Here is a 27,752-nt window from a genome sequence, read left to right on the forward strand (position 1 = left end):
GCTGTTGGGAGTCGAGTCACAGTCCGTGACGACGTGGCCGTCATTATTCAAGACCAACATTCCAGGGATAGAGATCCTCATGCTTGCGCTCTCGCGGGCACTACCGGTTACGCCTTGGGACACTGGAGAGCCGGGGCAAATGCAACGCTGAGTGATGCATCGGCAGGTGCATATCCTGTCGACTCGAGCAGGGTTCCTAGCATCGAAAGCGTGAGGGTGCAGCTCCAGCATCAAAACCTGACCAAACTACGGAGTGGGAAGCGATACGATATCTTGGCTGCCGGTTCCGGACTAACATTCAGAGGCTTCATAGCCTTTTGCAGTTACACCAAGACCTCAAAAGCTTTGATAATACCACTCAGTGTATCACCGTGTTACAATAGCCTCTTACGTCCAAACGTCAACTCCTCTTGCTTCTTCCAAGGACAGGTGGTACAGAGTGTACTGTATCCGGCCGTCTAATTTATGCCAGGAAAGTAAGTATCCGATACTGAAGCTGACTGTTTTGCTTACCACGGCTGTAATCAGTACGAGGTGAATGGAACTCGTGACCAAGCTCCCTACCTGGGTCGCATGGGCGCCCGTTTGAGCCTCTGGCGGAAATCGGCATGTCAATTTGGGTATACCCAGCGCTTGAACCCTTGTCGCCATCGTTGTGACCATCGTCATGGTACGTCGGCACACTTACCGTGGCTAAGAGGATGAAGGATTCGCTTCCTTTACTGTTCTCTACTTCCGAGCCGTGGAATTTATCCGCAGATGAGCGCACGGTCCATGATGCTTGACGGCACAGCGTGGAAGCGTCCGGTGTAAGTGAAGCTCCAGACGCTGCGAACTTGGCTACCTGGCTAACGAGGCTCGAGGGTGACAGGCTTGGTCAACAACCGAAATCATTGTGTGATATCTGGTTGACGCAGCAGCGCTGGGATTCTCTTCGGATCACCAGACCAGGCCAGGCTCACGACGACTGTAATTACAGCGGACTGAATTCCATGCCGGAGGTGCTCTTATGGTGTGCAGCCGCAAGCCTGGGGGCGTGTGCATGGGCAGCACCAGTCAGAGAAGGCCATGGAGGCTACCAATCAGCGAGATCAGAACCAGCCTCTCTTCCAGCTCTGCAAAGCCACAGATGCACCCAACCCTGGATAGCGGGCAGCTAAGGACCAGGGGTCCCGGCGTTGCCAGAGCTTGGGCAACCAATCAAAGGCTGAACAGGCAGCAGGTCAGGTCCGAGACGCACCTGCCGGTTGGAAACCCCTTGTCAAAACAGGACATCTGAAACACGATGCCACCCCCCTCCTTCCCCTCGTGGGCGTTGCTTCTTTTTGGTGCAAAGGTGGGTTGATGCCCATGCTTTCTTTGTGCCTCTCTTCTTTCCTTCATCCATGCTCCATGTCAAGGATGGCATCTGTATCCGTCCACGAGCGTGGATGCTTTCTTTTTCTCGTTCTCGCCTGTTTTCTTTTTCATTTGCTTTGATTCCTCCTGCCATCCATTCATTTTCATTCTCCTCTTGTTGCGCCTCCCCCACTCTGTCACTCTTACTTTCGTCCCAGCCCCATGCTTGCATAGAATCCTGGATTCAGACGAACCACAAGGAAACGGCACACGCCAAATCCCACCGAGTTCCCACTCTTGGTCTTCAGCTCAGCTCTTTTAGCTTCTCGGTTTCGCCTCTGGTTGGTCTCGTTGCAACCGTTTGCACGCAACTGATCCCAGGCAGCTGCAGGACATTAATGCCCTAGGGCACGCACTTGGGAGGGGGGGCGAAGGCGGCACGATACAATGGGGAACTCGTTCGTCACACTACCACATACGTATGTAGTAGCCTCATCCCGAGCGAGCTTCCCGGCCGCAATTCGCAACCCTCGTCCACCATCGTCAGATGCGCTGATCCTTCTATGGACTTCCCGTGGATCTCTAATCTGCCATCCCTGGGGCACGCCTTGATAGGGTCGATGTTGACGCTGCCAAAAGTGCAGCACATCTTGGTCATTTCTGGCCCTGCTGAGGGGTGTCATTCTTGCCCCAACCGTTCCATCACCAACAATCTCGTTCCCTTGCAGTATATCTCCCGTCGAGCTTGGGCGAAACGTCAGTGTTGCCTCGGTGCTGGCATTCATCTTCATGGTGCGAAACTCGGCTACGTTCAGACGTAGGCAACCCTAAGCCGCTGCAACATTACTGTGTAGACTTGGTCTTGCGGTCCCGTTGTTGGGGCCCCTGTGTGTCTGGGATGCGTCTGGATTGGCGCCTTTGTTGGCTTCCACAAGCTCACACTTCCAACAACTACCTGCGTACTACCTCCAGCACTGGGAATACGCGCTGCGCCAACCAAGGAGCTACATCCCAACTCCACGTCGCTGAGGCCGTGTGGCTGGCGTGGCCATGCATCTACCAGGTCACACCCCGTTGTCAGCCTCTACCTCTCGTCTCCAGCCCGCCTTCCTCTTGACAGGGACGGCCCTGTTATTCGAACTGCAGTGCGTAATGGACGGCAACTGCTTTCTTTTCCCTCAGTGTCCCGGAACCTTGCGCTGTATTCGGCGGTGAAGGGTTTCCTCCTGCTACTGTTGCAGCATCTGCTCCTCTTCATCAGCCGCTTTTGGCCCTCAGGATCCCTTGCCGACCTTGTTTCGCAGATCTCCCATCCTCACCTTAAGACGCCAGGCCGTGGCTCAGGTCTCGCAGCAGGCTCTGTCAGCCACACGCCGTGTGCCCCTCCTATTCGTTGTGGTCTGGCGGATTAGAAACTCGTGGGCGCGGTATGAGCTGATAGATCGGCAACTAGCTTTAGCGACTAACCTCGTGGTCGGCCCAAACCGATGGCACCCTTGTCGATTTTGGATCTAACTGTTCCGATCTTGGTGCGGGTCTAGACTCGACCTCATCAAGTAGCGTCCTTTTCGAGTCCTTGGTGGTGATTGCCAGAGACAATTCCGCTTTTCCTTCAGCCTAACGCAATGTTTGCCGCATTGATCTCTCAGCTCCCAAATGGCGCAGCAATGGCGGTGTACTGCGTACTTGTTATGACCCATTTGTTCAGCCGAGCGAGTACAGTACCTCTCATGGCCTACGGCACTGCGACGCCACGCTTTCACGCCACGTTCGTCCTCTCATCCAGCCCAATGGGTAACAGCCTGACTTCGAGATTGACAAGGGCCATCTGAGGTTCATCTAGGGCTCTGATCTTTAACCGTAACGAATACCTTGCTCCAACACCTTGGCCAGTGATCTACGTCGATTCACAGCTACCTACCTAATTCGGGATACGAAGCCCAGGATGTCTTCGGCGGCAGCCTACCGAGATCATGTCCAGTTACATACGTCCCGACGTGATGTGATGACCGGCTGCCCGCACCAAGCAGCTGTTACACGATGCTCGTCATGCCGTCACAAGACGAGGCTTGATTAGTTACGTCTGTATACTGCTACCCTACAGCATACTGGAAGCAACTCGCCTTGGCTTGGTTGCGAACCATGCCCAAGCTGTTCTCATTGGAGCACTCAAGATAGGGCGAGTAGCAGATCGCCGTATGTCGGGACCAAATTCGATAACCGAACCACGGGGGCTTCCTGTCAATCACGGACAGCCAAGGATAATTCGAGCATCTGGCCCTTCGTCATCAGTCAGAAGATGGTATCGGTTTGGACGATCCAGATCAGCAAAATGCCCCCCCCTGCTAGCGCTCCCCAGCCCATCTGACATGTGTCTATCGTCCGAGAACCCACGAGCCCCAAGATTTAAGCAAGCCATGGCGCAGTGATCGGCAAAAGAGGCTGCGACGGCCGCCAGAGATTCACGGTTGTTCCAGGGATAGGATGGGATGGGAGCCGGGGAAGCGGCTCCATTCAGACGAGGGCAATTCGGTCTCTTGCCTGCATAGGCAACGAGGGAGCCAACGATTGCGTCAGGCACAGCGGGGGCATTGCCAGAACATGACACAGGCTCCCGCTGAGAGGTGAGGGATGAGACTGACGAGGAGGGGCCTGACGCTACACGCGTCATCTGTTGCCGTCCTGGTGCGCCTCCCGCTGCTGCTTCTGCACTTTGAATTGGAACAAGCCAGCCTACAATGGAAGCTAACTAGACGAAATGCTGTTTTGAGATGCAGCGGTCAATTCGATTCGCCATTGATACACACGGGGCCACCGAGAATAGAGCCTAGCTGATGGATACCGAAGAGGACAGACGACAAGACGACGGACGACACAACGAAGAGCGAGGAAAAGCAAAGATACACTGCAGCCCCCCTCGGTTGCTGCTGGTGAACGACCCTGCGTAAAGAAAGGCCTGGTAATTTCCGACAGTTCCTTTCCTGGCGCCAATCCATGCTCGCAATTGCCACTCTCGGAAAGCCTGGGTTTCGAATTACCACAAGAGAGGGTAATTTAATACATGCCCTACACGCCTAGACAACGCAAGGCACACGGATGGTTCACAGACCCTCATGTTCGCGAGCGATTTGAAACATGACAGGACCAGACGGAGAATAAGACCATCGGTTAGGGCCGTTTCCGCCGCGCTTGTGCCCTGAGCGGCCGCAAAATCCACACATTACATTGGATCCGTGATGGAACCTGCTCGCAAGCATTGCCGTTCCGTCGTCTAGACCTGCGTGGGCTTGCACATTGCGAGCTGAAGATTAGATTCGTCTTCTCCACATGGCAATGGCGCTCGCTATGCCTTGACCTGGTGAGTCAAGTATTGAAGCATCTCTCGAGGTTCGTTCGTTGGTTCGTTCGTTGGAGCCGCATTGTGTCTTGATCATGTCAGCTTACACGACAACGACGGCCTTGATTCCAACAAACGACTGTTTTCATTGATTGTATGCATGTCATCTCTTTTTTACTTTCTGCTGCTCCAGGTTCCTTGTCTGGTATCTCCAAGGCCTTCTTTCGTACATGGTACATAGACATACGTAACCCGTCTCATCTAATCTCGGACGCCGATGCTCACACACGCGCCGCCGCCGTCGTCGCCAACGGCCGCTAGCGCGTGCCTCTCCCATGTGGCGTTTCGCATTTTCTCTTGCTTTTCTGTACCTTTCTTTTCTTTTCCTTGCTTCTCGTGTTGCCGCTGTCGATCAGAGCCCGTGGGCGGTCATAGTGCCATGCTTCTCAACCCACCCTCCCCGTCCCAATGGAGCAGGAGTTGACTACCGGCATTCCTACTTGGTAGTGATCACGACATGGGCGCAACACCAAGATTTGCAAAGTGTTAGAGGGCATGGTCAAAGATATCCACACCGGCCGGACGGGTCCGCTCTCTAGCGTCGTCCGCCAGTGACTGGGTGTGGGCAGTGCGGCACGTATGCATCTCAGGCGAGGTCCGCGGTCTTGTCTTTGCAGAGATTCCACCAAGGAGCTCCATGCTGGAATTCCCACAAGGCGCTCCAAACAAGCATTGGGGGGGGGGGGCAAACTGGTAAGCAGCAGCAAAGCATCGGCAATCATGACAATTCTTTGGCGAGCAAGTGCATAGCGTCGCGTAGGATGCTGTCTATACCGATTCAGTGAATTCTTTCTTTCTTAAAAAAAGGGAATAAAGGCAACAAGGAGGTATCTCGCAACCAGCCCCAAACAACTAGCCACACACACAATCATTCATTCCCTTGATTCCCAATCCTTCCTCCGTGGATCATTTGAATAGAAACAAAAAAAGCCCCTCCCACACCCTTCTCTTTCCGTTCGCCCTTTCATACCTTCCTTGTAGCCATAGCCATAGCCAGCCGTCCTTGTCGAATGCTCCTCGCTGAAAATAAACAAGTGAACAACAAGTATCCATACCCATCCAGAGCACGCCCAATGGCAGATAATAGGGGTGTAGTACAAATGGATGCGTTCTGCCGTCCCATCTATTGTATTGTTTTGTCGTCTGGTGCTCTCGCCCTCTCTTCATAATCATCTAATCTGTTTCAATCAGGAGAGGCTTTTTCGTCGACTGCCTGGTCCCATGCCTGCTTCGTCTTGTTGTACGTGTGTGTGTGGTTGAAAAAAAAAGTTTTGGATATGCAATGTATCGTGATGCCATCGAGATCAAGGAAACTGAGCATGACTCTTCTCTTGTTTGATCACCCCGCCTCGTCCTTTGCAGACGCAAGATCGTCTGTGGTAGGATCCTCCCCATCAACCTAGTGAGGGAAGAGTCGGTCCTTGATCGACGAGCCCGTGGAAGTGAAGCTGCTGCGCTTGCTGGGGTCCTTCGAGGCCCCGAATGGGGTATTCTCGGCCTTTTGACCGTCCTCGACGAGGCTTGTCGAGCTTTGTCGCTGGGGGGCCTTCTTGAGGAGACCCTTGGTCGTGTCGGTCGGGGTGCCAACCAGGGAAGGCCTCTCGCTGTTTGAGTCGCTGTTCCGCCTATTCTTGGTAAGCTTCCGAGGCAGACGCTTATGCTGCTGCTGCTGAGGAGCGCCGTCCACCGTAGGCGCAAAGTCCACTGAGCGGCTGTCGCTCGACACACGGCTGAGTGCAGCGGCGGTTGTCGAGTGTGGCGAGCTGTCCCGTATGGTCAATGGTACCGGCTCTGGGGCATGAGCATGTTCTTTGCTGTAGACGGGGCTATCTTGCGCCTGCAAGGAAGTGTAGTCGATTGGTTGATTGAATACAGCCTCTTCTTGCATGGGGTCCGGGACTGTGGTGGATGGCTTTGCTGCCCTGGGAGTTGGTTGGACAACTGGAGGCGGGAGAACAATAGTTCTATTGGGTCCGTGAGAGTTCGAGTTGGAGTTGGTGCTTGGCTGAGGGCTCGGGGCCGCTGGTTGAGGCGCCGGGTGAGGTGCCGAATGAGTCTGCGCTGTGTTGTTTGGGGCATGCTGCAAGCTATTAGTTCAAGTCCTCTCTCTGGACGCTTCAATGCTACTCACTTCAGTGCTGAGATATGCGTCGAGTTTCTTTTTCAGCACTTCTGACCGGACAGGTTTGGCGAGATAGTCATTCATGCCAGCAGCCAGGCACTTCTCTCTGTCGCCCTGGATCGCAGAGGCAGTCATTGCGATGACCAGGATCTTGCGCACCGCATCCAGCGAGTCCTTTCGAATCAGCTTTGTCGCTTCATAGCCATCTAGGACCGGCATCTGGACATCCATCAAGACGACGTGATATGGCTTGCCCTCCTTGGCCTTCTGCCGGAGCCCCTCGACCGCCTTGAGACCATTGTCATAGGCCACGACTCCTTTGTAGCCCAGCCGCTGCACGTACTGGATGGCGATCTTCTGGTTGATGGGGTTGTCTTCGGCCACGCAGATGCGAACCTGTTCCTTGGGCACCTTGGACAGGTCCAGGCATGGGTTGGGCGAGTCGGCCCGCTCCAGAGGAGAAGTGGTGGCCGAGTATCGGTCGATGGGAGGCGTCGTCTTGGATTGGGCGTCACCAGCAGCGACATCCGCCTTGGCCTTCTCGAATGTCACTGTGAACCAAGCTGTCGTGCCCACATTCTCCTCGCTCTCAAGCCGAATCTTGCCCTTCATCATGGTCTCGATGAGGGACTTGCAGATACTAAGACCTAAGCCACTTCCGCCATACTTTCTTGCTGTGCTAGCGTCAGCCTGGCTGAAGGGCTGGAAAAGTTTGGCCAGCTGCTGAGGGGGGATGCCGATGCCTGTATCCCGGACCCAGAAGGTGAGCATGGCATGCTCCTTGGTCTCCTTGTCGAGACGGGCCCCGATGGTGATGGAGCCATCCTCAGTGAACTTGAGGCTGTTTCCAATAAGATTGCCAAGAACTTGATGGAGGCGAATGGGGTCGCCGTAGATCAGCATGGGCGGCAGGTTGATATCTTGCACGATCTTGACGTTCTTCTTGGAAGTCTTTTCACGATTGCTGTACGATACGGCCCTGACCACCTCCCGGACCATGTCTTCTGGGTTGAAAGCGATTATGTATAGCTTCATCTTGTCCGCCTCCATCTTGGAGAAGTCGAGGATGTCGTTGATGACAGTTAGCAGCAGGTCAGCAGAGACACGGATCGAGTCTGCCATCTCGAGCTGGTCTTTATCCAGGACGCTGTCACGAAGTAGTTCCGAGTTGCCAATCACGCCGTTGAGAGGAGTGCGAAGTTCGTGAGAGACATTGGCCAGGAAGATGGACTTTGCCTTGGCGGCTTCTTCAGCGAGCTTGACATTGCGCTTCGCTTCCGCCTCTGCATCCTTGGCCTTTGTTTCGGCCGCAAGAGCCTTGGCTAGAGCGCGCTTCTGAACTGCCACCATGGATCGGTTCTCTGCCGAGATCTTCTCGACATTCTTCATGGCGAGTGCGTTGGAGTAGCTAATGCCGATCTGGTTGACGAGGAGCTGCAATACAGTGACATTGCGATCAGTGAAGGCACCGGGCTCGCCCTCAAGATACAAGACTCCCAGAAGCGGCTTGTTACCGTGACAGATGGGGATGGCGATGATCCCTTTGCCAACAGGGTTTCTCTGCAGCCAGGATTGGTTGACGTTGCCGAACCGCTCATCAGCTATCAAGTCGGGAACAAAGACCGACTCCAGGAAGCGAGTGCAGTAGAGAACAACATTCTCGGCTATCAGCGACGTCCCTGACAAGGGTATGCCTGGTATGTGGGCTGAAGCACCTCTCTCGGGGTCACCGCTAGCAGCTACGCACCACGAGTCCGAGTCGTTCTCCTGGACGACTATGGCGGCACGTGTCGCTGAGCCGCCGCAGGTTTGGAGGATGACGTCGCACATGGTCTTGAGCAGCTCGTCCACCTGCAGCACCGACGATATGACCTGCGAGGACACCAGGATGGCGTGGAGGTCGATCATATCGAGAGCAGGCAACCCTGCCCCGGGCTCAGCCTGCATGTTCATTGAACCTCGCCACGCCCCTATGCGCTCTCCCTTCAGGTCAGTCATGTTCATGTTGTTGGAACTGATGTGTGTCAGATCTCCTCCGTCTTCGCCATCCACAGCTCGATACTGGACCGACGTCGCGTCGGCGACAAAGTCAGTCTGTACGCCCATGTCGGTGGTTCGGTGGCTTCTTGTTGGCCCATGTAGGAGGAGACTATGCTCCTCTTCGATGGCCTTTGAAACTCCGTTGGCACCCATCTGTCGGAACAAGCTAACAGCTTCCACGAGTGCCGCACGAGCGGACCGTCGTGCCTTTCGTCGGATGAAGAGACCTGCCATGAGATAGTTGCCCAGAGCCTCATCAAACACAGCATCGTACTCAGTGGCGTGGTCTAGAGCGTGCTCGTAGTGCTGGATGGCGGTTCCGTGGTCCTTGGATAACTCTGCAATCTGAGCCTGCAGCAGCTTCGACCAGCAAAGGTAGTTGATATCTGAGACAAGTGCCCATTCATCAATCATCCTCACGAAGCGACGCAGCTCCCTGATGACCTCCTCGGCCTGCGAGGCAAAGTCTTCAGTAGGCGAGCAGGGAACCTGCATCTGTTGCAGCAACCGTCCGGCAAGGGCCAAGCCATAGAATAGTAATATCATCCTGCTGTTGCGTGAGGACCAGAGCATGGTCAGGTTATCAGTAGACTTCTTCCCAAGCTCAACGGCACGCTCGTAATGGCCGTAGAGGTATAGGGGTATCATCTCGAAGCTCTCGTAGAAGAGGATGGATCGATTGCTCCGGCGATTGCCGCTAAGCAACCACTTCTTGTAGCACTCCGAGTTGTGCTGCTCGTCATTCATCACCTCCGAGGCGATGCGAATGCGAGTCTTGCCCTGAAGGGCACGGCAGAGCTGTCTAACGGCGATGAGAACCGACCCACCCCTAGAATCGGTGTACCAGTTCGGAATCTCCTCGCAGCCGTACTGGCAGAACCCTTCGAGATCTGCGCAGTTCTCGTTGCTGAAGAATTTGAACACGGCAGACACTCCGTAGCTCATGATGGTCGATATCCGGTCGCCAGCAATTGATGCATACTCAACAGCATCTTCCATCTGTGCCATGATTGTGGGCATCGTCATGTGAACATGTCCAATGCACATCGGGTGAAGCATCAAGCCGCGAGCGAGTGAGAAGGCGTCTCGAGACTGATAGAGCAGCTCTTGAGCGGCGATACCTAGATCCACAGCGAACTGTGTCATGTTGAACCGCGAGAGAGAGATCATGGCGAGATAGAGGAAACCCATGCCAGATTGTGGGTACGCACCCCGTTGGAGATGCATCTCTACCATGGTGAGAGTAAGATTGTAATATCGTAGACCATCGCTCCACCAAGCAGCACTAATGGTCTCGGCGAGGACTGCTCCGATAGAAGCGACACTTGGATCCTCGGCCTGGTTGTAGCTGACCAGCTCGGCCCGATCCATGGTTTGAATCTGGATAGAAAGGCGCTCAAACTTCGCGTCGCAAGTCTGGAAGGTTGGGTCCTCATCCACCGAAACCCCCAGCTCGACCAGGCACTCCTTGAGGGAGGCAAGAGCCTGAGACGAGTCGCCGTTCTGGGCATATACCCTTGACTGCAGAACATATGCTGGTACCTTGTCTAAAGCTGTCTTCGAGTTGGCAAAGATGGTGGCCAGTGTTTCGCTCGCCGGGGCATAATGGCCCATGTACAGATAGCACTCGGCCGCCCTAAGGTAGAGTTGCATCGTCTCGTCATACGAAACGTCGTCTTTGCCCTCAGTCCAGGGGTTGTCCTGAAGAAGCGCAACTGCTGTGCTGTAGTACTTGGCTGCGGTTGGCTTCGCGCCACTCTCTGCAGCAGCTTGCGCGCAATCTGTCAACAGCTTGCGGTACTCATGACGGCTTGGAATCCGTCGCTTGATGATGTCGACCGCCTCGCAGATATGAGAAGCTGTGCTGTCTCGTTGCCTAGATTCGCCGGCATAGTACTTCTGGAGTGTTTGTGCAATGATGAAGTGCATCTTTCGGGAGTTGCACTCTTGCAAGTCTGACGACGCATGGATGTATCGATCGTGAGCGAATCGGAACCGATCATCTGTCTCGCTAGGTACGATTATGTAGGCCTGGATGGCCGCCTGAAGGCCAGCGATGGCTTCACCCTGCGAGTAGCTCTTGTGTGCAAAGGTCGGGCAACATGATCCCCAGTCGTCTTCGTGATAATCGAATTCACCGCCCATCAGGTGGCAAATGAGCTCGAACGAGAACGAGTTGCCGATAAGAGCCGCCCAGGCGAGCAAAGTCCGGGCTGCTGCCGGAAGTTCGGTCAACCTGTGCGTAATGAAACCCGTGTCGAGCACATCGTAGTCCTTCTCCCCTTGAAACTGCTCGAAGAGTCTGTCTAGGTCATAATGCCATTGGCTGTCCCTGTAATCGTACCAAATGCACCGCTTTCGGTGACAGGCACTCAGCATCTCTCGCATGTAGAACGGATTGCCTGCTGTCTTGGATTGCAGAACGAGAGCGAGAGGGAGGACTTCTTCCATGGGCCTACAGAGCGTTGTCGAGACGTATTGAACAATGTCGTCTTCAGAGAGAGCTGACAAAGTGATCCGAGTGACCAGGGGGCCACCAGAACGGGGAAACTCGTCCGACTCAGGGGGGTGAACGATGCTCTGGATCTTCTCCCATGTGAATTCCTCTGTTCGGTATGTGACAATGATGACCATCTTCATCCTCGAAGCAATGATTTGAGAAATGAGCTCGAGGGACTCATCGTCGGCAAAGTGGAGGTCATCCAAACAGAAGCATATGAACTTGTGTGCCGTGAACACTCGAAGGACGTCCAAGAAAATGTTCATCAATCGCATGGTCTTGGTAGATGTGCCGGTTCGGAGAAAATCCTGTGATGACTGAGAAGCGATGCTAGGGTTTCTCGCAATAGGGCCAGGCGAACATCCCGGAGAAGAACCACGGCGCTTCAGTCCAGCCTTCCCGTTGCTCTTCAGGTTAAGGTGCTGAGACGAGGAGATTGACCGCCCAGGATTGACCTCAGGAGGGCCAAGGAGGAACTCGGGAAGTCCTAGTAACCGGTGCAGCATGGGCCAGACAGGGCGGACGAACTGCTTGAGCCCCTGGTGAAAAGGAGTCTCTGTATTTCTCTCGCCCCAGACCTGCTTGAACAGGGACGATAACAACTTAAGCAGTGGTCCAAAGGCTGTTCTTCTTGCGGTATCGAATTTCGCCGTTGCGCAATAACCTCGTCTCCTGGCCTCTGCAAGAACACTCTGGACGAGACAGCTCTTCCCCAGTCCTCCAGCACCCTCGATCGCCACAACCTCGCAGTGATCACGACGGCGGAACTTGGCAGACCCCAGCTGCCTGGAAAGGCTCGACGCGGTTGACTCTACTAGGCTGTGACGATTCTGTGATTCCGCCCCGGTGCTATCAACGAGACTGCGAGTCTCAATTGAGATGGATTGGTGCCTCTCCCACGGCTTGGCAACCCGAGGGAAAGCGCCTGATGGGGAAGATGAAATGGTATCGCCAGAATTCGTCTGGGTATCCGAGAAGAACGGGTGAAATGTGGTCTTTGGTAGTTTAGGATCTGAGGACGCTGTATGAGTAAAAGAACCACTTCGACGGTTGGTACCATCAATAGAGCTCGCTCCCTCGCTTGAGATGTCGTCGAAAGCAGCCACCTCGTTTGACAAGCTTGAGCCGTCAGAGAAGCGGTTGCTGCCGCCCTTTAGAGTCATGGAATGAGCCTTGGCAACACGATCAATGACCCTGACAAGCTCAGCTTGCTCCCGTTGGCGACCGATCATGATGGTAGGAAGCATGAAAAAGGACGATACATCCTTGGTTCCAATCTTCCACTCCTTAAGCGCCAACCAATCCCCGTCGCCCAGGAACTCCTGAACCTTGACCAGATCGTGACGAAGCCCGCTTGCCGAATGGTAACGGTCAGTAACATTCTTGGCTGTGCATTTCTGAATAATTCTTCCAACCACGTCGGGGATGTCCAGTCGTACGGTCGACACATTGGGTATCCTGCGCCCGAGAACTCCCTGGACAATGTCGAGAGGGTTGTCACCGTCGAAAACGGGTTTCTGGGTCAACAGCGTCCAGAACAAGACACCCAGAGAATATATGTCAGTCCGGCTGTCTGGTTCTGCGGGCATTCGCCCTGTTTGCTCAGGGCTAATGTAGAGGAGCTTGTTTCGAGCGCCAAGTTCTTTGGAGAGAGTCGACCACCCACTACTTGTCAAGCCATGCTCAAATGAGCGTATTCCGGACCCAAATGATAGTATTTTGACCTGCCCATTTTCAGAGTTGAAGTGAAACGCATCGCCTCGAATCTCGCCATGAATCATGCCCAGACCGTGGTGAAGAACCTCGAGGCATTGTGCTGCACCGATGGCAAAATCGAGAAAGTACTGCAAGGAGATCGGGTCGTGTAGTTCGGGCTCGTTTTTGCGAAGCGATGTAAATGTCTCTCCTACAGTACGGGCTCTGTAGTAGGCTGGGCCCATGTCAAGGACCTCGAGGAGATAGTTGGGGCCGGGATGTTGATAGATGGCAACAATGACGGGTGCGCGGTCGCCTGGAAGAGGGTTCAGCCTAATTAGGTCGAGTGGCTTCACGATATGTTGCCCATTCGGATCCGAGTCTGCCGTTAGACTCTTGGCGATGTGAAAAGCGCGCTCTTCTCGGAGGGCATGGAAGGATATGCGAGCAACGACTTGCTCTTCGACGAAGGGAGCATCATTGGATACATTCGAGGGTACCGAAGCTGGAGGTGTGATTGCTGGTAAATCGGTGGTGTCGCTCGAGGCCGAGGGATAAGGTTCCGACGGCGATGGCCGGCCAGAATGGAGCCTCAAGATGGATCCTGGACTCGAGGCATTATGAGAGCTCGAGGGAGGGGAGAATGGAGAGACGAAGCGGGTTCCAAAGACATGCCTGAGGTGGGTTAGAAATCAAGATTGTGGCGAGGGCACGAGGACTGGTAGTCTGGCGTCGGCTCGTGAGGCGCGCCTCGAGAGCGCACTTACCAGTGATCATAGGAAGAGTGGAATGGCAACTGGCTCTCGTCCCATGTATAACCGGCTATTTGGCGAAGTCGCTCGTAGAGTCGAGGCGGCGGATCGAGGAGGTCGTCGGAGACGAGGGACACGCCATCCATGATGGAGCGCGAACAGCTGCGCACCGCGCGGGCGTGGCACTCGACGTCGGCAGCAGGACGGGTAGACAGCGGGAAGCGGGCATTCGCATTCAGTAAAGGTTTGAGCCACGCGAATGTGAAGCGCCCATCCTCGGAGATCGGTCGGCGGTGGTGGTGTAGGTGATTTGCAGTCGTCGAGGACTAGAGGGCGACTAGATGGGCCGGGATCTAGAGGTGACAGGTCTGAGGGAAGCCCGAGCCTCAAATGTTCCTGGAGGCAGTGCGAGGGCAGGATCTGGGATGTTGCGGGATCTGCGCCTTGGTCGGGATATATGAGACGAGGGGGGTGGGACTCTCTAGGATGATGCGTTGGAGGAGAGTCCAAGATGACGATAGAGCCGCGGTGAGGGGGAGCCACAGGTCGAGGCTGCCGACGTTCGGAGGGCGGAGGTGGTGGCTGATGCCGCAGAGGACAAGATATAATGCCAACCGGCGATGTCTGGAGACAGACAAGACGGTGGTGGTAGTCGCCGAGAAGAGGTGGATTGGCTACCTAGATCTGGGTAGGTAGGTACTGTACTGTAGTATGGCGGACGGGATGTAGACTATGAGCGAGTGGACTTCGTGGTGGTGGATTCAAGTTCCCGCCCCCCCAAGTGCAAGTGACGGGTCAAAGTGGTTTTTGGGTGGTGGATTGGGTGCAGTCCAGCAGATTAGCGGACTGCCCGGGCCGTTTCTGAGGGGGGGAGGATTCCCTGGTCAGGCCAAGCAAGCTCACGAGGGAAAACAGGGACGGGAGAGAGAGAGATGGGATGTTTCAGCGGAAGGGTTTCTTGTTCTTTTTGAAAAACTAAACTTGGGTAGTTGTGAATGGATGGTGGGACTTCTAGATGATACTCAGGGTCCAAGTCCTGTTCACGAGCCTGGTCCAGGATCCTGCCAAGTGGGTGATGGATGCAAGGCCAACAAGGGTAGCTTCCGGTTTGGCAGCTGGTTTTTTGGGCCAGGCTCCTCACCCTGCTCGAAGAAGAGACGAATAACCTTGTTATTCTCCCTGGTGCGATATGTCAAGCTGTTATAGCATACCAGACATCAGCGGTAACTTGGGCCGCTCCAACCTCCCTCCTCTTCTCCTTTCCCACCGTAGTAACCCTACCGATGCTCTGGTTCAAGCCCATCATCGCTGAGACACTTGACGCCTTCTATCCGTGCTTCCATGGACCGTCCTCTAGACTGACCACCATCACACGTGCTACTCCCCCCCGACTCCACCTTTACCACCATCATGAACCTCAAATGCAAGCCTGCCCTATCACCACTACCATCACAATTCCTCGTGTACAGCTGCATCTCCAACTCTGCAAAACTGCCGCCGGTCGCCTCACCTCGTCTCGCCCGCTGCCGCTGTTCCCGCTTGGGCACCGACAATACGGAGCAAGAGCCCGGGCCTCGGATCCATCGACTTTGCCCATCCCTTCTCTTTTGGCTCGAGGCGCAAAAGCTAGAAAAATTCTCCAGGCGCCTCTGCGCCAGAACCACCCCCAACTTTTTTTCCTCACCGTAGGTAGTCAGGCTTCTGGCTGAACCGTCTGAAGATTGTCAAATTTCGGCTGAAAGATGGACCCTTGTGGCGCCGCTATCCCGTCGACGGGGGCACCGAAAAAGCCCTTCTTTTTCATGCTTCTCCGCTGAAGATAGGCACTTGGATCAAGACATCTTAGCTCGCCTTGACGATTCGACTAAGCGCTTACAAAAAAAGTTACTACTTGCTGCAAACGTTCCTTTAGATATGCCCAGCTGCGAGACGAAAAAGCCCCTCAATTTTGCACTTTCAGCTCCTGCTTTTCTGTCATGACTGTTTAAAGACATCCCCTAAAACGCTTGTTACTCAATGATGTAAGTGGCAGACAAATTGAATGTCACCAAAACATTCCGCGCCGCAGGTTGACAACACCCATTTTGAATCATGTCTGGCAGGTCGGCCAAAAATGCCACCGATCGCCGATGACAGCAGGGGAATCAAGCTGAGTCAACAACACAAAAGGACGAACATGGACGACAGGACGAATAAACAAACGCAATGGTGTCTATTTAAAAAATGTATAGTATTATGTATGTTTATAGGACAATCCGTTCATTCGTCTAATCCTAAGAGAAAGGATCCTGTTCTATCCTCTATCATGACCTCCGTCCGCACCCTCCTGCGGCACCCTGTATCCATGCCAGCTGGGAACCCTCACCAGCAGCCGTCTTTTCTCCCATCATCAATCCTAAATCCTCATTCATCATGCCCTGAGATGCTAGGTCGCTTCCCACTTGCATGGTATGGTTTCCTTATGCACATGTCTTCAAAAAATCACAAAACGCGTTCAATGTTGGATTGCTCACGTAGTTGCTTCCATCCCCCGGAACAAAAACGGTCGCCATTTACAGAGCCCGAGGCCTTAGCGGCTGTGGCTAGGCAGGTCCTTGGTGCCGTTAGCCTGGGGAGTAGAGAACACAAAGTTCTGGGTGAGGCGTCGCTCGGTGTTCTGGCGGCTGTTGACAAAGTCGGGGTAGTTGAGGGTCAGCTCGACAGCACCGCTGTGGATGGCATCGACGGCCTCCACACCGAGCATGAACGAGTGGTCCTGGTTGCCGACCTCGTATCGCCAGCTGCCGAATCGGCCACGGGAGAGGATGTCCATGCTCTCGAGCTTGGGGAGAAGCTGCTTGAGGACGCCCTCACGCTCCAGGGTGGGGGTGGGGTAACCGTGGTCGAAAGCGCGGTGGTAGGTAGAGACGATCTCATCCTCAGGGTTGATCATCTCAGTGTTGATGAGACCCTGGATGCTGTCCTTAAGGAGGTTCTCAACATCGACGGGCTTCATGGTGGACTGGGAAACCTCCAGCATGATGGACCAGTAAGGACCCTCCTTAGCCTCGTCAGACTCGGCAGGCTCGCCGTTGGCGAGGTAGAGAGTGGGAAGCTTGGTGTCGGCCTGAGGCTGGTTGTAGGGGGAGTAGTTGGAGAAGATGGTGGCACGGTAGAAGGGGCAGTTGTCCTCGGGGAAGTACAGCCAGCACTTGTCACCGATGCGCTCAGGGCGCTCGCCTCGGATACCAACACCCACGACGTGGGTGGTGGAGTAGTAGAGACCCTTGGTGAGGCTGATGAGCTCCTCATCGCCAATCTTCTCGGCGAGGTGGTCAACAGCCATGGTGTTGACGAGCTTGTTGTAGCCAATGGTGCTACCGTCGGCGAAGTGGACGATCTTGCTCTTGGCATCGACCTTGGTGACCTCACCGCTCTTGCCGAAGCGCTTCTTCTCCTGAGGAATAGTCTCAGCAACGGCGGTCCAGATACCACCGGTACCGTCGCGGGCAGGGAATCGGAAGGTAGCGTTGGGACCCCAGTTACCAGCGACCTTGCCCAGGATGACGTTCTTGGTGACGAGCTTGGCGTCAGGGGCAGCGACACGCTCACCAAGCCACTGGCATTGCATCTGAGGGTTTTGTTAGCTTCGGGGGTCCTGGGCGATCTGCGGCGATAGGTTCTGTTGGCTTACCTTGGTGGTGGGAACAGCCCAGACCTTGTAGTTGTAAGGTCGCATGAAGATGTTGGCAATACCCTCTCCCATCATGCGCACAATCCACTCGTCAAAGTCCTTGGGCTTGGTGTTGGCGACGCGGCACTCGAGAGCCGAGTCGATGATACCGTCAATGCACTTGACCTGGTCCTCCTTGGGGAGCATGGAGATGTTGTTCTGGAAGGGGTAGGGGACCCAGAGACCCTTGTAGCGAACGTAGGAGATGCGCTGGTGGGTGTACCAGTCATCCTCCTTGGGGAGGGCCTCGTCGAGGCAGTCGTCGAAGTACTTGTAGTGGGAGAAGATGACATGGCCACCAACATCGTAGAGCTGGAGGATTCGACGGTCAGCGGTGTTTCGTGGTCGACGACGGCGCAGGTTCAACTTACGAAACCCTCGGGGGTGACATCAGTGCCGGCAAGACCACCAGCCTTGTCGGCAGAGTCGACAATCAGCCATGAAGGGCCGTTCTGTAGGTGCGGTCAGTCGAGTTGGAAGCGTGAATGTGGGAGCTGGCGGTGAGCGCATACGATGTGGTTGAGACGCTTGGCAGCACCGAGACCAGTAGGTCCCATGCCAATGACGAGGACATCAACGTTACTGTTGAAGAGCAGATATCAGCATGCTGTCTTTCGTAAAGCAATTGCTCGCGCATGCAGCTGCAAGCAATCAAGCTGGCTCAAGCAGGGGCGGGCGCAAAAGCAACTCACACGTCGGCCATGGTGGGGGATTTCGAAAAAGTTCTTGGAGTAGAAACTTTGAAGACGAAGCTGAAAGCAGACAGATGCGCAGACGCCGACGAGGAATCGAGCGACTGGTAGAAGGATGAAGCTTTACAGGACAACGGAGGAACAGCGAGAGGATCAGAGTCCTGTGGTTGCTGTAGATATTATTGATGGTGATCGCAGACCAAGGAGTGGAGGCTGGCAGAAAAGGAGACTGACCGCCGCAACCATGGGCGACTTTGGATGGCGGGGCTAAAATAATTTTGGAGCCTTCCATCCAGGGGAGGGTCAAGGGGCCCACACCACACTGGACCCCGACCCCTGGGTCTGTAGGTGGTGAGTGGAAGGGAAGTGGGTGGGTGGCTCAAGGGTTGGCACCGCTTCATTACCTAGGGACTGATGTCGAGTAATGGACGAGATGGAGATGGAGATAGTGATAGATACTGCGTACCTAGGTAGCAGATGCAAGTCTAAACGGCTTCGTGGGGCCAAGCCCTCTTTGCTGCGAACCCGTAACCATCTCCAACGGTTCCCTCCAGGCCGTCCATGTCACACATCAGCATGTCCCTCCATCCATATCCATCCCACCGCCGCCACCCGTTCTCTGGCGTAAGCTTGATTTCCAGCAGCAATGAGTGGAATTGGTTTGGTTCCAAGCAATAGCATGTCGATGGGCCCTCTGTTAGTGCATGAAATCTGGCCCGATGCGCTATAGATGCAACAGGCACTGTGCCGCCGTCGACGGGGATGGACGGGAAGCTTGGCTCTTTTAGTGGCTCCCGCCTTGACCTTCAGAAAGTTCAGGTTGGTTGACCCAAGCCTGCCCTGTCTTGTCTCTCCGCGAATAGACGCATCGAGACAATGTCCAATATTAGAATCCCTAGGGGACTCAATCTGATGCTGCCCTCTCCCGTAAGTTAATTTACCTGACGCACCTCCTCCTTGTCCAATGAACCAGAGAGCAAACAATCAGCTTGTCATCCATCGCTGATCTGCTCACTCATCCTTATCACGCAGCCCTGGAAACATCCCAAGAGCTGGAGCCAAACAGAAGACAGGTAGCTCGATAGCCGCCGCTTTCTCTCAAGATCCACTGGCACCAAGGCTCGCCGCAATTTCCTAAGATGAGATGTAATTCCACCTTTGGCAGGGCAGGGCTAGAGCTGCAGCTTTCCATGGCAAGATGCTGTGAACGTGGCCTTAACAGCACGCTCGCCGACGTGGTTCGCTGGCCAATCCATGTCGCGCCCACTCCCAATCGTCTTTCTGTCACATTGTCCAATTTGGCTGCCAGAAGTTCCCCATGCTCATCGTCTGAGCCGAGAGCGCTCGTGTCACCGTCTCATCTTGGTTTGAGGTTGGGGCATTGCCCGTCATGGCAAACGCCTCGTATCAGTAATTCAGACGACCTCGCCGTCGCCTTTTTCGTACTCGAACAGTCCGTGTCCTCCCTCGCACCAGATTTCTCGGGGCGAACAACAGCCGGGCACATGTCTGTCTGTCTAGGTAGCTAGCTGCTTACACTCAGCCTCAACTTGCCTCTCCTGCACCAAGAGCAATACAACGCCAGGTCAGGTCAGGGGTAACACGTTGGATGGATGGATGGATGGATGGGTGGGGGGAGGCTGGAAGGAGGGAGATATGCCCTACAGCAGCAAGTCAACTCAGCCTCCTTCAACATTGTCCAATAGTCTTGGACGAGCGAGTCGCTGCCTCCGTCCAGCGCCACTCGGTTCGTTCAATATCGCCATCTACGACCGAGATAGACGAGAGCTACATGATGACGAGGGAGAATTGTAATCTTAACTCGGACCAAACCCCTTGCTCGCCCATATGGCGGGATATTCATTCACACATTGCACATTGTACGTGGCCGGCCGCCTGCTACTTCTGTCTTTGGCTCTCTTCTCCGTTGTCGAGCGATGATCACGGCTTTTGCTCCCGCGACATCGGCTCATGGAACCCACCGTGAAACAGACACGGGAGACAACGGGCAAAGCAACGAGGTTTGAGCACACGCAGGAAGCGTCGTCACCACCGTCCAACGAGCGTCATCAGACCCAGATATATCAACGGGTCAACATGCTCATCGTCCCGAGGCACCCAGGTCCGCTGGGATGTTTGGGGCCTCTAACGGAGAGCGGATGCTTCAGGTCTGAAACCAAAGAGCAGATCAGCAACAGGATCGTCCTGCCGCTAGTCTGGCCAACATGAAAGCCGCATGTGGCTGGCGAGACTCGCAGTGGACGCCAGCCTTGGTTCAGCCTTGAGCCTCTGAACCACAACTATCTAATACTTGGTCCGCGGGCTGACGGGAGGATGACTGCTGATGTTTCAGGAGGGATTCGATACTCTCTTCCTTGCAGACCGCGCGGCAGATAAACGCCAGAGAATGAATGTCACTTGGCATCTGGTGTACCTTCAGCTGTCCTCTAGCCGGGGGGATGCAGGGAGAGGCCCCCCAGTCCAGCTTGACAGAAACCCCCTTTTATTAAGATGTACCGGTACATGTCGGTTGGTGCTCCACGGATATACATGACATCTTCATGATGTTTAATGGGTCCTGGAGAGGCCCCGTCTCTGTGCTTAACTGAAAGCCAAGTCTGAAGGAGAGATGGAGAGTGCATGGATGGCTCTGGCTTGCGGAGATGTGGACAATGCTTGCCAAGAACAAGCCAGAACTCGATCTTGTTTATCTTTCAATGCCAAGACTTTGATAGCTATGTAGTTGTGAGTTTGCGAGATGAAGAATGCTGGTTGGGAAAGACAGATCTACGGGGTTGAAGTATAAGGAAGCTCTTTCGGTCGCATTTCGCAATAGGTAAATAACAATGTTGATCTAGGTTATACCAGCACCTTGGATAATCACGAAACCTCTCGTCCGAAATCATCAAGACATTGCCCAGTCAATAGCCTCTTGGCTCGTCCGTCGGGACACACCTCCATGCCAACGGGTAGAGGCCCAAGAATGCAACGCGCCTCGCTACGTTTTGACGCGAGAAATGGAGACGGGACGGGGCGCGATGGCGCTTGTCATCGGGCCTTGGAGGGTGGGCATTGATGAGAGGCCATCGCGGGAATGCAACAGGAAACCTTGGCGTGTGGTGCGTCTTCCAACCCAGGAACTGAATAGATAGATGGCTTGCTTGTCTCTGCCAGAAACGGGTTCATCAGAAAAAAGCCTTATCCTTCCCGATCGCACGCCACTGGCTGCTGCTGTTTGCATGATCGCATCTAGATCTCCCGCCATCTACGACAGCTGAAAGGGCTAAGGTTCCTGAGATCTAGTATCTGTCTCCCTGAAAGGCTGACGGAGCCGGCGCGGGGCGGCCGAGAAATCATGACACGCCAGACCAGGGACCAGAGTACGAATATGCAGGTCGTGAATGGCAAAGGGGTTGGAAAGGATGGAAAATCCCTATCTGGAGTGTCAGATAGAATCATGATTGCACCATTGGTCATGATACTCAAGCACGGGATAAGGCTCTCACTCTCACTCTCACTCTCAGGGGCGCAGTTGTTTCTCCATCCACGACCGAAGCCACCTAATCAACCACCTGCATTCCATCCTCGTCCAGCCCGTCATCCCAGGGCTCGGGGATAGCATAGCCATCCAGAGGGGAGGGTACAGTCAGCGCACGGTGTCAAGCTAGACCGGCTCTGCTTATCTGACGATCTCCGAACGTGGGCGGATTGATTCGCCAGTGGAGGAGGGCAATGGCTTCAGCCGGGAAAAGGTTCGCAGTGGTTGCACCCCTGAATAGCATCAGTCAGAAATGTATACGGTACTTCCAACCACGAGTCGCCTCCCGTCAAAGTCCCTGGATCTTCAACCCCTGAACACGCGTCCAGGCGAGCTTCGTGTTCGCTAGGGGTCCGGCGGTATTGGTACCTGTTCTCCACTACCAACACGAAATTCTACTGTCCAATTGTTCGTGTTTAAAACTGGGTTGTGCTGGGTGTTGGCTCGTCTAGCACCTGTATCCATACCCAGAAGTAGCCTGGAAATAACCAAGCCCAGAGCCACTGGCGTGCGTGAGAGGCCAATTTCCAGAGCAAAAAAAAAAAAACCCTTTTTTTGGTTTTATTTTATTAATTGCCGCGCCTCACCCTGGACTGTCCACTAACAGACCCGACCTGAACACCCACCCCTCCCCTACAGTACGAAGACTAAGATACCTGGCCTATCCCTTTCTTTTCTTTTACCCTCCCGTCTCCTCGCCCACTCCCTCCTCGCTTCTCCCTCCCTCCTCTTCTTCTTCTTCCAGAACCAGGGACGATTTTCTTGTCTTGCTCTCTTGTTTCTCTTCAGTCCTTCTCTTGCCCCTTGCCAGCCTCCTCAAAGTCAAGCTTTTTGTGCTCGCAAGTCGCCTTTTTTCGTTTCTTTTCTTCGAGACCTTGTCTCTCAGGGCCCCGCCAATTGCATAACAGGCACCCCTCGCCTTTCCCAATTCGATCCCGTTGCAGGACTCGGCTGTCCGTCCGCTCGTTTGCGCGTCCCCCCCTAAAATCTGTCTTCAAGGGCCTCTTATCAACAACCTCGCCGTTTCCATCAACCGGTCTCAACCAGCTCAACTCTAGATCTTTGCATCTCTAGAAAGCACTCATAATGTCGGCTGACGAAAAGATCCGCGTCTCTGGCGAGACGCCTCGCTCCGCCACTCCCGTTCTTCCCACTGTCAACCCCAGCCTCGAGAAGCAGTCTGCTCGCGCCGCGATTCACCCTACCTTCTACGTTGTGTCAGTTCTTCTCTCGGATCGACCTTCGCAACGCACGACTTGCTAACCTGATGATGCAGTGCCTGGATTGGTTTCAGTTCCTCAGTCATTCTGTTCAACAAATGGCTTCTCGACACCCTCAACTTCCGTACGCTCCTCGAATTGTCCCTCGATCTGTCCCTTAGCTGACATGCGAAACTCCAGGCTACCCCGTCATCCTCACCACCTACCACTTGACCTTTGCGACCGTCGTCACCCAGATCCTTGCCCGATGGACTCACTTCCTTGATGGCCGAAAGACCGTCAAGATGACGCCTCGCGTCTACATGCGCGCTGTCGTCCCCATTGGTGTCTTTTTCAGTTTGAGTCTGATCTGCGGAAACCTGACATATCTCTACCTCTCGGTTGCTTTCATCCAGATGCTCAAGGCCACCACTCCCGTTGCTGTTCTCATCTCTGGCTGGGTCCTTGGCGTTTCCGCCCCCAACCTGAAGCAGTTCCTCAACGTCTCGGCCATTGTTGTCGGTGTCATCATTGCGTCCTTCGGCGAAATTCACTTCGTGACCATTGGTGTTTTGTACCAGATCGGTGGTATCATCTTTGAGGCTCTCCGACTCACCATGGTCCAGCGCCTGCTGAGCTCCGCTGACTTCAAGATGGACCCCCTGGTCTCTCTGTACTACTTCGCTCCCATTTGCGTGGTCATGAACGGTGCCGTTGCCCTGGTTTGGGAGATCCCTAAGTGCTCCATGGCTGAGGTCTACAACGTCGGTCTCTTCACCTTCTTCCTGAACGGTCTCTGCGCCTTCATGCTGAACGTGTCTGTCGTCTTCCTGGTATGTTTTGCGAATCCACAACTAGATCGAATCCCACTAACTCCCTCCACAGATTGGCAAGACCTCCGCCGTCGTCCTGACCCTTTGCGGTGTCCTCAAGGATATCCTGCTCGTTGTCGCCTCCATGATCATCTGGGGTACTCAGGTTACTGGTCTCCAGTTCTTCGGTTACTCCATTGCTCTGGGTGGCATGGTCTACTACAAGCTCGGCTACGAGCAGATCAAGGCTCACATCGCTGATGCCAACCGACAGTGGGCCGAGTTTGGTGCTCGCAAGCCCATCCTCCGCAAGCTCACCATCATCATCTTCACCGGCTTCGTCATCTTCGCCCTGTTCGGAGGTCTTGCCCCTGGCTACACCCCCGAGTATGACCCTACCAGGCTGGCTAACGAGGTGACGAACCGTTTCGGAATGAACGAGGCCCAACGGTCTTAGAATGTTGTAATGCACGGTGCCAATGGGACTCGCAACCCTCAAGAAATGTTGCGCCGAGGCGTTTACTTTACGGGGCGAACGGCGATCTAAGGAACCCCTTTTTTTTCTCTCTTATTATTTCCTTATGTTTCTCCCCCCTTTTTTAACACCACGAACCGAGCATGATCGCGTACATAGTCACGTTGACTGGTCGGGCCTTTCTGCTGATTGGAAACTTTTTGACATATTCTGTTTGACTTGAGGGCTGGGGAGGTATTATGAAGTGTAAAGCCATAGAGCTGGGCGCAGAGCGCGAGGTCGCGGTCGCGAGCATGAACCGCATCACGAAAGGTCTAATTGATATGTAACTTTAGACGGCGTTTGGCCATAGACATGTAGAAATGAAATGGGCAACAAAAAAATCAAGTCTTATAATAATTCTGTCTCTTGTTCCTGTATGTTGTGTGTTGCGTTGCGTTCGTCGTGTTGCACAAAGTGAATTTTGACGGTGAATTTTTTGCTTCATTTCTTTTATTGGACTACCTCGCCGACATTGACCGTCAAGCAAAGTCGCCGGGGCCTATTTGCATTTGCCATGACCATGACCTCTTGGGATAGATAACACCAGCACAGCAACTCCCCACCGATGTCCTTTCAGTCGGGGCCAACACGTCCGTCCGATTCGCGTTGTATTTTGACGCTACAGTCACGCCGCAAAGAGAGATCTGATTTTTAAGAAACTTGATATTGAGCCCATAAAAACCGGGGTTCCTTAATGCCAATCGATGCTCTTTACATCCCGCCAACTCCCTAACCGTGATGGAGAAACGATCTTTTTAAAACTCTGTTGACTTTGTTAGCCTGGGTCCTGTGGGTATGTCCTTGCCCTATTCCACCCCACAGCAGAGACAGCAGTCCTGATGGGGGGAGAGGGACAACAGCAAAACGTACTGAGAGGGGTGAAGAACCATCGGTTCTTGCCGCTGGTGTATCGCTCCTCGAGAACCTTCTTGACAGTCTTCTTGGCGTCCTCGCGCTGGGAAACCTCCTTGAAGGTGTCGTTGGAGATGGAGCCCTTGAGGCCCTCAAGCTCCAGGGTGTAGCGGGTGGGCATCAAGTGGTTGTAGTTGATGACCTTGATGAAGGGCTTGATCTTGTTTCGCTTCTCCTGGCGAGTCTTGGACATGCGGCGGGTGATCTTGGAGGGGTAGCGCTCAATGCCGGCAACCAGGGCGTGGCCAAAAGGGTGAGGCTTGTTGCCGTTGTCAACGGGCTGGATGATGACAACCTGTTGAAGCGATTCGAGTCAGCAATCCGATCTTTTGACAATGATGAACCAAATGACAGCATCCAGCACGTCGCTGTTCTCCTGCTCTGCGCCTCCTTGCCGCCCACCACACACACGGCAACTTTTTTCCTCCCCCAGCCCTATCTTCATCGGATGGCGCAAAAAACTCGAGAGGATGGCAGCGAGCAACGTCGCGGGCGTCGTACCTTCTTGCCGGCGTATCTGCCGCGGGTGATGATGGCGACTCGGCCGACCTTGAGGAACTTCATCTTGTCCGGTGGGTAGTCGGATTGTGCTGGTATGAAGTTAGTTGGGCGTCGTGAACCGTGATCGGAATTTGGGAGTAAAATTGTCGGGTTTGTGGGTTTGGATAATTTGGGGCAAGCGAGTGTGCCAAGTCACATGACAAACTAGGACCGCTAAGCCCGCCCCGATTGTGGCCCGTGCACGTCCAAGGGACCGTCTTCCGTTCCGTGACCCATCGGCATCTTCCAGAACGAAAGGCTCCATAGCAAAGAAAGATATAATCAACCTCAACTCTACGGTCTCTCCGAGTTTCCTCAACAGAAATTGAGTCAATATGCCTGCTGCGCCGACTTACATCATATCCCGCGTGGCGGATCCCATCTTTGGCGTCTTGATTGGCCTTTCAGCGGCTGTAACAAGAATCAACCGTGAGGAAAAGGACAAGGGCCGAACTACCGAGCAGACGATTGAGGCTGCACGACGGTAATTACACGATTTAATGTTGGCTTCTGGATGGAAACTAATTCAATCTCATCTAGACGAATTGGCTTCCCCTCCAAGTCATCCTAATTCAACACTGCCATGTCTTGTCTCATCCCATGGTCAACTCTGGTCCGATATCTTGATGGCTTTTATTCACCGGGTATCCTACTCTAAACTAATTCCATTTTCAACTCTTAAAATCACCAAAAGACGGGCCATATTCCTTCTTCATCGCTTCTCGAACAATCTGTCCGCACAGCTTTGCTGTTGGGTTGACACTGACGGCCAGACCCTTGGCAATCTGGTTCCCATATCGGCCACCAAGTGCAAGGTCTCGAGACGCAGCCTCTTCAAAGTCCAGCTTCTCCCATTTGGATTCCCGGAGGTCTTGATCCACGTCCAATGAGCGATGCAGCAACAGCTTTGCCGTCTTGAGGTACACAGCTGCTCTTTGAGTGTGTGCCATTGAGAGCGTACGTGCGGCCTGAGGCGAGATTGGGGCGGTTGGTGAGGATGGCGACAGAAGCGCGATAGACGTCTCCATGTCATTCAAGGCTGTGGCAACGACCCTTCTCTTTTCAGTCGTATCGGGGTTCTCGATCAAGGGCATTGTGTTGTCCGAGGTCTCTGAAAGGAGGATGGCGTCTCCGTAGAGCCGTCTGAAGATCTGTACTCGGTTGTTTCTGGCACTGGCATAGTCCGGGTGCTCCGAGATCATGTCCTCAATGGCTGAAAGGCACTCTCGGTAGCCATTGACGGCGGCATCCCTGCCCTGATCGAGACCAAGGTCCCTGAGCTGGACCTCGAGCTTCTGAATTGAGCGGATGATCTCACGCTCTTTCTCGACCACCCGCTCATACACGCCAGCGTCTGTGATGTTTGGGTCGCGGGGCAGTGAGGAGTCAAGAACGATGCCAGCATAAGGGTTTGACTCGGGGTCCTTGATCTTCTCAAGGACATTGATGTCGTGCTTGCTCAAAGATACACAAGTCATCGTGAAGGCTGAAATTGGTGGCGACTTGGAGGAAGAGGAAGAGAGAAAGAGTAGGACGTCAAAGGTATTCAACAAGACAGAGACCCCGTTCTCAACGTTTCGTGTCTGGCAAACCTCTTTTCTGGAATGTTCGCAAAGCCGGTATGATACGAGACAACGGCAGCAAGTGCAAGTGCTTCGAAGGACGGGCAAGCATTCTAGATATCTATCACGGTCGACGTTGGCCGAGCGGATAAGCCACCGATATCAGCAAGGAACCTCTCGGCTCTAGCGGGGGAGGCGATCTACGCAGGCGCCAACACTCCGCATTTCTCAGTTACCAGGGTCCTTCTGCCGAGCAGTTGCTGACAGTTCCGCAGTGCTCGATAGGGTGCGCCGGCGAACGACAAGTGGTTGCGCTCCCGTCCGGAAAGCCGTGGAGGCGTCGATTGGCGGATCACGGCCAACGTCGGCTTGGGGCGGTTGGCGGCGCCGCGGGAGTCTCGGCCGGGAGCTTTCCGCAGGCGAT

At 54.3% G+C, this 27,752-nt stretch overlaps 4 protein-coding genes and 2 pseudogenes across 6 annotated transcripts, besides 2 other annotated features; 1 reads left to right on the plus strand and 5 right to left on the minus strand.

The window, feature by feature from the left end:
* Positions 1-5,706: 5,706 nt before the first annotated feature.
* NCS54_00535100 lies at positions 5,707-5,858 on the minus strand (annotated as a pseudogene). Its single transcript has 2 exons — positions 5,791-5,858; positions 5,707-5,755 (listed from the first exon to the last, which is right to left on the minus strand).
* Positions 5,707-5,858: a sequence feature.
* A 276-nt stretch (positions 5,859-6,134) lies between these two features.
* NCS54_00535200 lies at positions 6,135-14,005 on the minus strand (annotated as a pseudogene). Its single transcript has 3 exons — positions 13,860-14,005; positions 6,867-13,767; positions 6,135-6,815 (listed from the first exon to the last, which is right to left on the minus strand).
* Positions 6,135-14,005: a sequence feature.
* Positions 14,006-16,413: 2,408 nt separating this feature from the next.
* On the minus strand, positions 16,414-18,259 carry NCS54_00535300 (Hypothetical protein; the record flags this gene model as incomplete). Its single annotated transcript, XM_053150862.1, has 5 exons — positions 16,414-17,454; positions 17,518-17,868; positions 17,928-18,008; positions 18,069-18,138; positions 18,249-18,259. 5 exons carry the CDS (start codon positions 18,257-18,259, stop codon positions 16,414-16,416), a joined length of 1,554 nt encoding a protein of 517 aa, XP_053006837.1.
* Positions 18,260-22,872: 4,613 nt separating this feature from the next.
* On the plus strand, positions 22,873-24,254 carry NCS54_00535400 (TPT domain-containing protein; the record flags this gene model as incomplete). The annotated part of the gene is made up of 4 exons (XM_053150863.1): positions 22,873-23,003; positions 23,063-23,130; positions 23,187-23,818; positions 23,871-24,254. The coding sequence occupies 4 exons, from the start codon at positions 22,873-22,875 to the stop codon at positions 24,252-24,254; spliced, it is 1,215 nt and encodes a 404-aa protein (XP_053006838.1).
* Positions 24,255-25,069: 815 nt separating this feature from the next.
* On the minus strand, positions 25,070-25,859 carry NCS54_00535500 (Hypothetical protein; the record flags this gene model as incomplete). Its single annotated transcript, XM_053150864.1, has 3 exons — positions 25,728-25,859; positions 25,185-25,521; positions 25,070-25,077 (listed from the first exon to the last, which is right to left on the minus strand). The coding sequence occupies exons 1-3, from the start codon at positions 25,788-25,790 to the stop codon at positions 25,070-25,072; spliced, it is 408 nt and encodes a 135-aa protein (XP_053006839.1). The 5' UTR covers positions 25,791-25,859.
* A 578-nt stretch (positions 25,860-26,437) lies between these two features.
* Positions 26,438-27,463, minus strand: NCS54_00535600 (Hypothetical protein; the record flags this gene model as incomplete). Its single annotated transcript, XM_053150865.1, has 1 exon — positions 26,438-27,463. The coding sequence occupies exon 1, from the start codon at positions 27,242-27,244 to the stop codon at positions 26,438-26,440; it is 807 nt and encodes a 268-aa protein (XP_053006840.1). The 5' UTR covers positions 27,245-27,463.
* Between the last annotated feature and the right edge of the window lie 289 nt (positions 27,464-27,752).

The sequence above is a fragment of the Fusarium falciforme genome, chromosome 4, assembly GCF_026873545.1.
Source record: "Fusarium falciforme chromosome 4, complete sequence".
Lineage (NCBI taxonomy): Eukaryota > Fungi > Ascomycota > Sordariomycetes > Hypocreales > Nectriaceae > Fusarium > Fusarium falciforme.